The 14,194-nt window shown below is 41.1% G+C and overlaps 1 protein-coding gene across 1 annotated transcript in view; it reads right to left on the bottom strand.

Moving 5' to 3' along the window:
- KIAA2012 (KIAA2012 ortholog) overlaps positions 1-14,194 on the bottom strand; it is a 114,464-nt gene that overhangs the window by 18,101 nt on the left and 82,169 nt on the right. The window contains 1 exon segment of the mRNA XM_053665090.1: positions 11,344-11,416. Coding sequence (XP_053521065.1) covers positions 11,344-11,416 — 73 coding nt within the window.

Genomic DNA, 14,194 nt, shown 5'->3' with positions numbered 1-14,194 from the left:
GAACTCTGTGACAGGGCATGATTTGACCAGCAGAGGGCGCGTTTGTATTGACCAAAAGCTGGGCTTCTCCCTTAGTGTAATTTTACCATTTCGATTAGAATTGAAACTGTCAGTTTTGGCATGTGAACCAAAGAAGGGTGATTTGTTTTTCTCTAGTAAAACAATCTGGTATTTTGGAAGTACTGAAATAAACCAAGGTAGTATTTTGAGTAATATTTACAACTTCTAATTTTTTTAAAAGATTTTATTTATTTTTAGAGAGAGAGGAAGGGAGGGAGAGAAACATCAACGTGTGGTTGCTTCTTGCATGTCTCCTGAGTGGGGACCTGGCTTGCAACCCAGGCATGTGCCATGACTGGGGAATCTAATTGTGAGCCCTCCGGTTTGCAGGCAGGCATTCAATTCACTGAGCCATGCCAGCCAGCTTAACTTTATTTTCCTTCCTTCCCTTCCTTCCCTTCCTTCCCTTCCTTCCTTCCTTCCTTCCTTCCTTCCTTCCTTCCTTCCTTCCTTCCTTCCTTCCTTCTTTCCTTTTTTCCTTCCTAATAAAAGCTGTAAAATACAGGGTCTGGCACAAATAATACCCTGTTTTTATGTGCTAGTAATTTATACCAAATCTTTTATTACAAAAATCATAAGCATGTAATTCTGTAACATAACAATGTCACACTTGAGCACACCATAAGATGTTTGAGGTGAAATGTTCAAGTTGCTGTCCATCTGGTACAAGACATTCACATACCCTCCAAACACACTCAGTGGTGTTACTTCTGGGGGATCCTGTATTTTAAGAATTCAGAGCATAGAAAAAATACTGCATAATGATAATGCATGTACTTACCACTTAATTTTGTGAAATCTTAACATTTTGCCATATTCGATTCACATTTTACCAAAAAAAACCCCCACCATTTTAGAAATGTCCAAGACTTCACTCGATCCCATAAAATGCCATTTCCCTCACTCTCCCCCAGAAAGAATCATCCTCCTAAACTCGGTATCTATCAGTTGACAGGGTTCAGAACATGCTATTCCAAAATATGGCACATTGACCATTTTAAGCTAAAGGCACTTGAGAAATGGCAAGTGCCAATAGGACTCTCTCACCTCCCTATTCTCCCCTAAAGCAGGTCATAAAAAACCCTCGTATGGGGGTACCCTCCCTTCTGCACAGGAGCATCCTTGTCTCTGAAGACAGCTCCTTCTTTCCCCACTGTGTGTATTTATTTATCCCCTCCCCTGTTTTATCATTGCACCTTTGCCATATATGAGTGCATCCCCCCCGCCATGTGCCTGCCCCCGGGATTCTCTATTCTCTTCTGTTTATCCCTAAGCAATATCATTTAGCTTTAAAGTAATTTTTATATTTTCTTGAGAAAACTCTTCCACTTCACTTTTCTTCAAAATTGTATTGGCATTTTTGACCCTTCTTTATGACTTTTGGAATCAACTTACCATGTTCCATCAAAAACCTTACCGGGGCATGTTAAAAATTGGAACTGCATTCAATTTATGAGTTAATTTAGGGAGAATTGTCATCTTAATGATAGTGGATCTTCCTATGTATGAACATTATATATAGCATTGAGGTGTATAATGTTATATTTATTTATTTTTAAATATATTTTATTGATTATGCTATTACAGTTGTCCCATTTTCCCCCATTATTCCCCTCCAACCCTCATTACACTCCCCCCACACTTTAGTTCATATCCATGGGTCATATATATAAGTTCTTTGGCTTCTACATTTCCTATACTATTCTTAATGTCCCCCTGTCTATTTTCTGCCTACCATTTATGCTACTTATTCCCTGTACATTTTCCCCTCTCTTCCTACCCACTCCCCCACTGATAATAACTGTCCATGTGATCTCCATTTCCGTGATTCTGTTCCTGTTCTAGCTGTTTGCTTAGTTTGTTTTTGTTTTTGTTTTAGGTTGAGTTGTTAATAACTGTGGGTTTGTTGTCATTTTACTGTTCATATTTTTTATCTTCTTTTTCTTAGATAAATCCCTCTAACATTTCATATAATAAGGGCTGGGTGATGATGAACTCCTTTAACTTGACCTTATCTGGGAAGCCCTTTATCTGTCCTTCCATTCTAAATGGTAAGTTAGCTGAATAGAGTAATCTTGGATGTAGGTCCTTGCTTTTCATGACTTTGAATACTTCTTTCCAGCCCCTTCTTGCTTGCAAGGTTTCTTTTGAGAAATCAGCTAACAGTCTTATGGGCACTCCTTTGTAGGTAACTGTCTGCTTTTTTCTTGCTGCTTTTAAGATTCTGTCCTTCTCTTTAATCTTGGGTAATGTAATTATGATGTGCCTTGGTGTGTTCCTTCTTGGGTCCAACTTCTTTGGGACTCTCTGAGCTTCCTGGACTTCCTGGAAGTCTATTTCCTTCACCAGATTGGGGAAGTTTTCCTTCATTATTTTTTCGAGTAAGTTTTCTTGCTCTTTCTTTTCTCCTTCTGGGATCCCTATGATTCAGATGTTGGAATGTTTAAAGATGTCCTGGAGGTTCCTAAGCCTCTCCTCATCTTTTTGAATTCTTACTTCTTCATTCTGTTCTGGTTGAATGTTTCTTTCTTCCTTCTGGTCCACACTGTTGATTTGAGTCCTGGTTTCCTTCATGTCCTGTTTGTTCCCTGTACTTTCTCCTTTATTTCACTTAGTATAGCCTTCATTTTTTCCTCTAATTTGCGACCATATTCATCCAATTCTGTGAGCATCCTGATTACCAGTGTTTTGAACTGTGCATTTGATAGGATGGCTATCTCTTTGTCACTTAGTTGTATTTTTTCTGGAGCTTTAATTTGTTCTTTCATTTGGGCCATTTTTTTTTTTTGTCTCTGCAGGCCTGTTACACAATGAGTGGCAGAGCTTTAGGTGTTCATGGGGGAACCCTGGTAGCTGCATTGTGACACTGTATGTGAAGGAGGGGTTCAAGAGGGAACAATGGTGCTTGCTCTGCTCTCCGCTGGTTTTCAGTCACTTCCCCCACTACCCACAGCAAATTGGGCCTCTCTGGTGCTGATTCTTGGGTGGGTGGGCTTGTATATGTTCTAGGACCCTGTTGGTCTCTCCAATGATTCTCTTGTGAGGCTGGGAGTTTCTCCTGCTACCTCAACCCCCACAGGTGTTTTCAGTCAGAGGTTTAAGGCTTTATCCTGCACTGGAGCCCTGGGTTGCTTGGTCTATCTCGCTCCCCAGTTGTTTCTCCCAGTTTATCTGCATGTGAATGTGGGACTGCCCGCTCCACCAGCCTCTGCCTCACTGGGTCCATCAGCTGCCGCTTTGCCCACCAGCCACCACCTTGCTGTGAGTCCTCTCTGCCCAGCTTCCTGTCTCTGCCCTTCCTACTGGTCTGGATGAACATTTCTTCTTTAACTCCTTGGTTCTTGGACTTCTCTATACAGTTCAATTTTCTGGCAGTTCTGGTTGTTTTTTTGTTTTTAAATTTGTTATTGTCCATCTTTTTGTTGTGTGAGGAGGCACAGTGTGTCTACTACGCCTCCATCTTGGCCAGAAGTTCTATAATGTTATATTTAAAAACTACATTTATCTGCCTTCCTATATAAACTGTACTACTGGATAATTAAATAGTAGAAGGGGACAAGTTCCTTTTAGTAAGAGTTTCCCAAGTAATAAGTGAAGAAAGAATGATAGAATTTCAATATCAGTATTTCATAGCCTCTCATGAATTCATGGGTTTGTAGCTGCTGTCATTATGGGGGGAGAAGCAGATACTATGTCTTCTGATGGAAGAACACAGTGACCTCCATGCCAAAAGGAAAAACCAAACCTGAGTCTGATCGTCTCTAGGCCTAAGCACTAACTTAAAGGAGATACTATAGAAGGCAGAAACGCGAAACTACACCCTGAGGGTGCAATCAGCAAAATCTAGAATGTAGGAAACTCACAGGTCAAGTGACCTGATTTCCTCAAAGTAAACTAAAAGATGGGGGGGGGCAGAAGAAATGGAGGGGAACTTATAAATTAAATAAAACTTAAAGGTCATATCAACCCATTGCAAACAAACTCTAAAACAATTATAATAATTTTGAAACAATTAGAACATTGAAAAAACTGATTGAATATTCAACGATATTAAGGAATACTTCTAAATCTTAGGTGCAATAGTGATACTGCTATGGTTATGTCAAAAGAGGCTTTTCTTATCTTTTAGAGATATATATACTCAAGTGTATATGGGTAAAATGACATGATCCTGGAATTTGTCTCAAAATAATGTGGAAAGGAGGAAGGGGTTGGGAATGCAGGTGAAGAACATTGGCCAGGAGATAGGGATGTGAAATTCATTGTATTGTTCTGTTCACTTTTGTGTTGTTGGGGCTTTCCATAATAATAGTTATGGAAACAATTACTTTATAAATCGTGCTTTATTTTTTTTTAATTTTTATTTATTTATCTTTAGAGGGGAAGGGAAGGAGAGAAGGAGAGAAATATCAATGTATGGTTGCTTCTGGTGCATCCCCTGCTGGGAACTGGCCCCTGCTGGGAATTGGCCTGCAACCCAGGCATGTGCCCTGACGGGGAATTGAATCGCGATCTTTTGGTTCGCAGGCCTGTGCTCAATCCACTGAGCTACACCAGCCAGGGTGCTTTATGTTTTAAAGCAGTATTTTTCCCACAATTGATTTTTTTTTAGTGATCTATATTTAGTCATCCTGCTGATTTTTTTTTGTCTTCTAATGATTTGTCTTTCAATAGCTTATCTGAAGAGGCCCTCAGATTTTCCATATTAAATGGTACTATTGTCTGGGAATAATGACAGTGTTATTTCCTCCTTTCTGTCCTTTCACTTTTCCTTTCCTTTGCTTTCCCTACTGAGCTGGTGCAATGTTGAAATAGAAACAATGACAGAGGGCATCCTTATCTTAGTCCTGCTCTAAAGAAAATGCGTCTAAAGTTCTACCACTGAAATGTGATGTTTACTGCAGGTTTTTGGTAGACACTCATCAAAATCAGGAAGTCCTCATTTGGTCCTGGTTTGACAAAGGTGAATTTTATAAATTTATTTTTCTTCTTTCATCTACTGAGGTGACCCTAAGGTTTTTCCCCTTTAACCTCTTGATATGAATTAAACAGATTTTCAAATGTTAGAATATCTTTTTTGAATTCCTGGGATAAACTGAATTCATCATGATACATACACACAAACACACACATATATGTTTAAGGATTTATATATAAGCTTAAGAATTTAATTGGCTAATACATTATAAGAAATTTTACATCTTTGATTATAAATGAGATTGGCCTATAAATTTCCTTTCTTATGTTGTCCTTGTCTCTAGTTTCAACTGCTTTTGGTTTTGTTAGAAATGAGCTTTACTTTATGGAAGGTGAAGAGAATTTTCAGGATCAAGGGGTAATAGCTATGTTCTGGGATTCTAAGGACTTCCCTGGGGTTACCACTCTGAACTGAGTGGAGTGAGCCAGAAACATTCTTAAGGAGGCACCACTTCCCACATTGGAGGAGAACTCTGAAATACTTTCCCCAAGGAAAAATAAAGCAGTAATAGTGTGTGTAGATCATGTAGGTTGCTAAGAACTAGCAGGGTATTCTGAACCCAGTACCATGGCTCCAGATAGCAGAGGGTGACAGTGTTCTGTGACTGTGCAGGCCTCACACAGACCAATTTGCGAAGCAAGAAGCTCTGACCAACATCACGAGGTGACAGTTTGCAGAGGTACCACCTTCCAGTCTGTAGATTCTGCAGCAGTGGCACGGCCTCAACTTCTGGACACACACTGCTGGTCTCCCTGTTTTCTCGACACCTTTAAGAGACACTTTTGTGACACTGGCTACCCCTCACATTGTTGCAAAGGTTGGGCAGTCATTATATTTGTTTCTTCTGGAGCTGTTTTCTCCTGGAGCCAGGGACTGACCTGAGGAAAGGCCTTGAAAATGAAACTAAATTGAACTAAACACGCACACCAGGTAGAGACTTGGATTACCTTGATGTTAATAATTGGCTATAATTTTACATAATTGTCTTGACTTCTAGACCTCAGCTTCCTTTATCTATAATATAAAAGCATTTCTAAGAGTGAGGATGAGGGGAGAGGAGTGGATGAAAGAAAGCGGAGGGATTAGCCAAATAACGTATATGTATGACCCATGGACATGAACAATGATGTAGGATTGCCTGAGAGAGGGGAGAGGGGACTCGGGGGGAGGGGACAAAGGGAGACAAAGTGGGGTCAACTGTAGTAGCATAAACAATAAAAGATAATAAAAAAATAAAATGGTTTCTAGAGATCTTAAATAATTTCCCAGATTCATGTTGGCTTAAAAAATTGCTGCCATAATTTTGTGATGTTTCTGACTTTGTACCTATTTCCTAATCAGAAACATGTGGATGGAGTTACAACTCTTTTATTTTATTTTTTTAAATTTTATTTATCTTTAGAGGGGAAGGAGAGAGGGAGAGAAACATCAATGTATGGTTGCCTCTTGTGTGTCCCCTGCTGGGAACTGGCCTGCAGGAAACCGGCCTGCAACCCAGGCATGTGCCCTGACTGGGAATCGAACCGTGGTTGCTTGATTCCCAGGCCGCGCTCAATCCACTGAGCTACACCAGCCAGGGCTACAACTCTTTTAAAAAGCCAACAGTACTCTAGCTGGTGGGGCTCAGTGGATTGAGCACTGGCCTGCAAACCAAAAGGTCGCTGGTTTGATTCCAGTCAGGGCACCTGCCTGGGTTGCAGGCCAGGCCCCCAGTTGGGGCATGCAAAAGACAACCCATCAATGTTTCTCTCACACACCAATGTTTCTCTCTCTCTTTTTCTCCCTCCTGCCACTGAAAATAAATAAATAAATAAATAAATAAATAAATAAATAAATAAATAAATAAATAAATAAATACCAATGGCATGGAGCCACAGAAATCTAGGTTCATATCTCAGCTTCTTCACCTACTGGCTGCACCTTGGGTGGGTTACCTAACCCCTCTGGTCCTCATTTTCCTCATGTGTGAAACAGGGATAATATACTTTACCTCATAAGATTTTGGAGAGAATAAAATGAGATAAACTATTACATAACCTTTCACAGAAGGCAGAGATTGGTAAGGCTGCTTTGTTAAGATGGGGTCTGCTGCCCACACCTGGATTTAAGTGGAAAAGGATCACACAGAGGATTCAATCATTCCCCCCAAAGCAAGCCCCACCCCACTGAGACTGATTTGGAAAATAAAGAAATCATTGTCTTATCAAGGTACAAAAAGTCTTTCCTGACAAAGTGAAATTTATGGCTACTAAAATTAAAGTTTTTCACTTCTGGTCAAGATGGCAGTGTAGGAAGACATGGCTCACCTCTTTGCACAACCCCATCAAAATTACAACTAAATAGAACAACCCTCACTCAGAACCATCAGAAATCGAGCTGAATGGGAGTCTGACAATTATGGAATTAAAGAAACCACATCCATTGAGACTGAGCTGGCAAGCTGGTGCCATATCTGAGAGTCCATCAAACTGGCTAACACTGTTTGACCCGCCTCGGAGATCCCCAGAGACTCCACCCCACCCATATTACAGGCCCACCCAAGTTGCTTTTCTATATGAATGGCTGGTCTCGGCTCATGCTTCACAACTTCCTAAATCCTATCAAACAAAGAACAGTGGGCCTCAAATAGCCTCAGGCCCAGCACTAGCAGTAGCCAACCTAGATTTCACAGCGTGGCTTCACCTGGAAATCTTCATCCCAGCACAAGTAGCAGCCATCTCAGATTGATTTACAGCTCATTCAGGGTGGCTCTGGGCAAAACATAGTTGGGGACTGACCTTGGCCTGCATCACCTGGGAAACCACTGGGTCAACACACCTAGTGGACAGTTACAGACCAAGTCAGGGTGCCACCACTGTGCCCTTACACAGCTGATCCTCCATAGAGGGTGGAGGTTGGTGGTAAGTTGTCAAGCTAATTCTTGCTGCTGACTGGCCTGGGTAAATCTCTCCCATTGATCTGCCAATAGCCACCAAGTCTCTACTACAAGAGGAGTATGTACTCAAACCACATGAAGGATGCCCCTTTTACCCAGCTTGGCCCAAATGAAAAGCACAGGCCCAAACTCCAGTAAATGAGCTAAACAAAATGGAAATAAGCAATCTATCAGAGGCAGAGTTCGAAATACTGTTTATAAGGATGCTCAAGGAACTTAGTGAGGACCTCAACAGCATAAAAAAGATCCAGTCAGACATGAAGAATGCACTAATTAAAATAAAGAACAATTTATAGGGGATCAGCAGTAGAGTGGATGAAGCTGAGAATCAAATCAATGATGTGGAACATAGGGAAGCAAAAGACAACTAATCAGAACAACGAGAAGGAAAAGGAATTCAAAAAAATGAGGCTAGTGTAAGCAGCTTCTGGGACAACTTCCAGCGGTCCAACATTCACATCATAGGGGTGCCAGAAGGAGAAGAGAAAGAGCAAGAAATTGGAAATCTATTTGAAAAAATAATGAAAAAAACTTCCTAATTTGGTGAAGGAAATATACATGCAAGTCCAGGAAGCACAGAGTCCCAAACAAGATAGATGCAAAGAGGCTCACTTCAACATACATCATAATTAAATACTGAAGGTTAAAGATAAAGAGAGAATTGTAAAAGCCACAAGAGAAAAGAAGTTAGTTATCTACAGGGGAGTTCCCATAAGAATGTCAACTACTTCTCGGAAGAAACTTTGCAGGCTAGAAGGAAGTGGTAAGAAATAGTCAAAGTCATGAAAAGCAGGGATCTACAGCAAAGACTGCTCTACCCAGCAAAGATATCATTTGGAATCAAAGGGAGATAATGAGCTTCCCAGACAGGATAAAAATAAGGGAGTTCCTCATAACCAAAGCATTATTATATGAAATGTTAAAGGGATTTATTTAAAAAGAAGATCAAAATTATGAACAGTAAAATGGCAAAAAGTACAAATCTATCAACAATTGAATCTAAAAAACAAACTAGGCAAAGAAGAAGAACAGAGACAGAATCATGGATACACAGAATGTTTTGATGGTTGCCAGATGGGAAAGGGGGTGTGGGAAAATGAGTGAAGAAGTGAGGGGATTAAGAAGTAAAAACAGGAAGTTACAGAACAGCCATGGGGATGTAAAGTTCAGTATAGGAAATGGAGTAGCTAAAGAACTTACACACATGACCCCTGGACATGAACAATAGTGTGGGGTTTGCCTGAGGGGGTGGGGAGTACTGGGTGGAGGGGGGGCAAAGGGAAAATCAGGACAACTGTAAGCATAATCAATAAAATATAATTTAAAATATTAATGTTTTTCAGAAGTAGACTAATAGCTAACCTTTAATTCACACTTACTCTTATGCATCAGGCACTCATAAGCACATTACACATATTAACAACTCCTCTATGTCACAACCACCCCATGAGATAAGTATTGTTAGTATCCCCATTTTACAGATGATGAAAAAAATGCCAGAGAAGTTCAATAACTTATTCAAAATCACACAGGTAGTAATCCCTTAACTATACAGATGGTGGAGCAAAGATTTGAACCCTGGGACTCAGGCTTGATAATCAGTGCTCTTGATCACTATAATGCTGCCTAAACAATGCCCTCCCATCCCCTACGCCCATTGTTTTTAAAAGATTTGAAATCCTTTTTAAACATTAGCATGTATCATCCAGGACAGGCAATGTCCTGTTTGATAGTCAATGGTTTCTTTAACTTTCTGCAGTGACATTTTGCAGCATTGAACCGTGTGAATAACCTTCATGGAACTGAGCCATAGCCTGTTCCTCTGTCATGAGACAGGGAATCTGTTTTGACTGACTTGGTCATTGTTTAGATTTGGCCATGTTCTGTGCTGCCTAAAATCCCTACTGCACTTGGCCAAGACCTTAGAGGCTCGTCAGTGTTCACATTCTACACATGATTGATCATATCAAAGATCTGAGGACTGGAGCTTGTTTCCCGGCTGTTGCAACTCAGTCTGGAAAATGGAGGTGTCGGAACACCTACGTCAGCAGAAACCTTGCTTAACAAACTTGACCGAACCCAGGGATTGGGCTACCTGATATTTTATTGTCCGATGTCTGGAAAGTCTGAAATCTTTTAAAATGAGTATAAAAGTTATTTTTGTCTAGAATGTCAAGTGAAAGTAAGTGTAAGAGATGTAAATAGAAAAATATCAAGTTTAGGGTGAAATCCCAAATCCATGAAATTGCACATTTATCTCCAGTGAGCTCCTATGGTCTCTCTCCCCGATGAGGGTCCGGATGCCATAGGGAGAGAGTTGTGGTAGCATTTTAGATTAATAATCATTGTGATATCTAACTCAAGATTAATATTCATTAGAGGACTATTATATATGAATTACTTCATTTATTCCTCAGGCAACCTCATGAGGGGAGTACTGTTTTTTAGCCTCAATCGAGGGCACTGAGGCACAGAGAGGTTAAGGTGGAGGTAGTCCAACTCCAGAGCCCATCTTCTCCAGTCAGCTGCTCAGATCGCTGCTGCCAGTCTAAACAGAGCATCTTATGTAGATTAGAGAAGGCACTTCAGTAGGAGGACCAGGTGGGAGCAGGAGCCCCTTCTGGGTGGATGCACCCAGGGCTGAGCAGGATTTCAGCCTGTATTTGCTCCCCCTGCTGGATGCTTTTGTACAGCAAACCACAAGCACAATTCTGGCTGGTGGGCCCTGCATCCCCTCCTTGAGAACTCCTTGAGAGTTTCTCACACAGGTTTCTACTACTGCAGCAAGCAATGAGGATACAGAACAGCTCTGCTTTCTGGGCCTAGCCAGTTGTACCATCACACAGCAGCATGCCCAGGCGCCCCCAGGGAAGAGCTTACTGTCTGACTCAGGGTCTGGGAATAAGAATTATGCCTGTTCTGGGCCCAAAGTTCCTGGAATCATCATCATTATCAGATGGAGCATCATTTGGGAGGAAGCCATACTCAAGTAGCTCTGGCCCTCTAGAGCTGTGGTCTGGGTCTCTAAAGATGCTGTTCTCCCATCTGTTGGAATATTCTCCCACCAGGCAGGGGACCTCAGCTCCCTCACCTGCGTATCCAAGGCCCTGTGAAAGCAGGAGAAATAGGAAGGTAGAAGTGCCTGTGGAGCCTTTTTGTAATGCCCCCAGAGTCTCCACTCTATTCCATCTATTTGCAGTCACTAAGAACACATCAGAGTCAGAACTCAGCACTTTGGTCCGTATTCTGATTTCCAACCCACAACCTGAGGGAAATGGAAGGGTCATTCCCCATTAACGTCTATGAGAGGGGCAAATTCATCCAACAATTATCATGATAAGATTATAAAACCCAACCCAGCTGTCTCTACCTTGGGTGTCTTGATGGTTTTCTCTGAGGGGTCCTCCTTGTTCTTGATAGTAGTCCAGTTCATCTTTACTTTCCTATTCGATTAACACACAACAAAAGTACATAAGACAAAATAAGTGCAAATACTCTGTGGTCCATGCTTTTTGGGAAAAGGGAATACAATTTTCTTAGTTGTTTCTTTTCCTTTGTCAACTTAATTTAACTTAAGTGACCAAGAAGTCTGTTACAAGTGTGATTAGCCTTGAAAAGCTAGGTGGCTTAGGTTCTTAGCCATCCTCTGGTGGGACGCTTGTTCCTTTCATCTGTGCTGGGCTCAATGCCTGGCATTCATAGGTGGTAACAGGGTTGGGGCAGGGGCAGAAGGTTTGGGATGTCAGGGAGAATGTCCCAGGCACAGGCCAACTGGTGGTGGGCAGTGGGCTACCTCCAAGGACTTGAAGGAGGACCAGTGTGTAATGAGAGCAGAGACTGAGAGAAGTGGGAACCATGGGGAGGAATCAGACCTCCTAGGCCTTGCAGGTAGGTCTGCATCTTGGGAACACATTGAGGGCACTGAGGGTTTAAAGTAGGGGAGCAAAAGAATGGGACTGGACTTTAGTGGAGTTTCCAGGATAACACAGATTGGGTATCTTATCACATTTAATGCCCTCTTCCTTCTTTCTCTGAGTCACACAAGCTGCTTGCAATTCCACTGTGCAGAAGTCTCCTTAACAGTGCTTTGAAATCCTGGCTGCATATTGAAATTCTTCACAGAGCTTTAAAAAATATGATTCCCAGGACCTAACCCCAAACATTAAAATCAGACTTTCTGAAGATCAGACATTTTTAAGTCTTCTTGGGTGATTCCAACATGCAGCCAGGGTAGAGAATCACAAACCTTCTCGAATGTGTTGGAAGAGCATCTCTTTAATACCCAGAGAGATGTGGCAGGTAGAGTCCGTGACCCAAGGAATGCCCTGTGTGTTGAATGAAGCCAGCTCTTGGCCTTTGTCACCTGGATCTCTGATTAATCCACAGCTTCTTTTCAGCTGTAGAGAAGGAATCTGATGTGGAGGGCCCTGGGATTCTCTCCGGGAAGTTACTTTAGTGACCATCAGTTTTTCACTTTATTATGAAATATCCAAGCTGCTTTGGGAAGAGACAATTAATTATCTGCTAATTTGTTTGACATTCTCTTCTCACTTAATGGCCTTTTACCCTGCATGTTTCTCACTTGTTAACTGATGAGCTATTCTGACATAAAAAAAAACTAGAGCAAGCAGTTAAGTAATTTTCTTGGTTTTCTACTTCTTATTTTGGAGTCAAAGCACATTGGGCCTAATGTAGTAAAAAATTCATTCCTTAATAAATGGAAAGGTTTTAAAAAATCATTGCAGGAAAAAACTGCCTAAGTCATAGTAAACTGATAAGTTAGAAAACTAGAAAGAAGGTAAATTTTTTTAAAAGCCTGTTTATAAATCCCTTTAATCTAACAGGAAATTGGATAAAAAAGGAGAAATGAGTTTCTTTCTTTGAAAGAATACTGACGCCAAAAGGATAAACCTTGAATCTTAACAACAGGCAAGTATGAATCTTCAGGGGCAAGAAATGTTCTCATTTCACAGGTGGGAAGATGGAGGAAGAGAGAGTCAGGGCTTTGGAAAGAATCTTTTGGCCAGTCCCTGTTAGAAAAAGAAATAGTCCTAGTTTAAAATTTAGTCTGTTGATTAGAAAAGTGTTAAAAATCTATCATTTTTACATATATGAACACACACGTGAAATGACTAAAGTCATTCATTTCGACAGATGGGAAATAGCCACGATATTCCATTGACTGGGGACTTGTCAAACCAATCACAGTGATTCATACGAGTACAATGGGACACTGTGCAGCTGTTAGAAAGCATCTCTTCATGAATTAACACAGAAAGAACTCCAAGTACATTGAGTTAAAAAAAAGTAAGACTGTGAACAATGCTTATAATATGTTAAAATGTGTATGGAGCATCTATCTATCTGTGTGTTTGTCTGTTTGCATTGGCTTTTACATGCATATTACAACTCAGGAACCAGTAACAGTGGGGTCCCTGGGGAAGGGAACTCAGGAGCTGGGAGACATACTCTTTTAAACTTAAAAAAATTGAAAACTTCTGAGTATATTTTGGATTCGAAATTTGAATTAAAAACTAAAACTAAGCAAAATGCTGTCACTTTTAATATTAGTTACAAATGCCATGGCTAAACCTAGTGATTGAATATTTGGTGAGCGAGTGAGTGAAACAAACTAAAGGGCTGAAAATTCAAACCCCAGCTCTCTCGTTCTGGCCAAGCCACTTGCTCTTCATCTGCTCATTCAGCTGAAGAACAATTGAGTGTCTCTTGTGTGCCACGCACTGTGCTGGGCATTGGGGGCACTAAGCTGAAAGATCTATTTATAAGAAGCTCGCTGACTTGAAAAACAAGAAATCTCAGTCGCTGCAATGCAGTGTGATAAATACTGTGACAGATTATGACAGGTTTCAGCAGGACCTCACCAGAGGTGAAGCTAAATTAGGCCTGGGAAGGTTTGTTTACCAGCGGACCCGGTGCTAAGTCTTGCGGAGAAGGGGAGGCAGGGCAGTTCCCCGGCAGAGGGAGCACCGTGTGCTGGTTCGGGGGTAGTCTGGTGTGCATGTGCATGGACAGTGTGAGTCAGACACAGGCCGGAGCTTACATGTTGCAGTTTGGAGTTTTTTTTAAATTGCATGTTATGTTTTTCTATTTATAAAGAAATACATCTTTTTTTTTTTTTTCCAAGAAATACATCTTTGATGCTGGGATTTAATTGGAAGGCTCGTGGGGATGTGATAAGGAATTTCAGGCAAACCACGGAT

The sequence above is a fragment of the Artibeus jamaicensis genome, unplaced genomic scaffold (genome assembly GCF_021234435.1).
Source record: "Artibeus jamaicensis isolate MK-2021 breed Jamaican fruit bat unplaced genomic scaffold, CSHL_Jam_final contig_391, whole genome shotgun sequence".
NCBI lineage: Eukaryota > Metazoa > Chordata > Mammalia > Chiroptera > Phyllostomidae > Artibeus > Artibeus jamaicensis.
The sequence above is the reverse complement of the archived record's forward strand: the minus strand, read 5'-3'. Positions and strand labels throughout refer to the sequence as shown.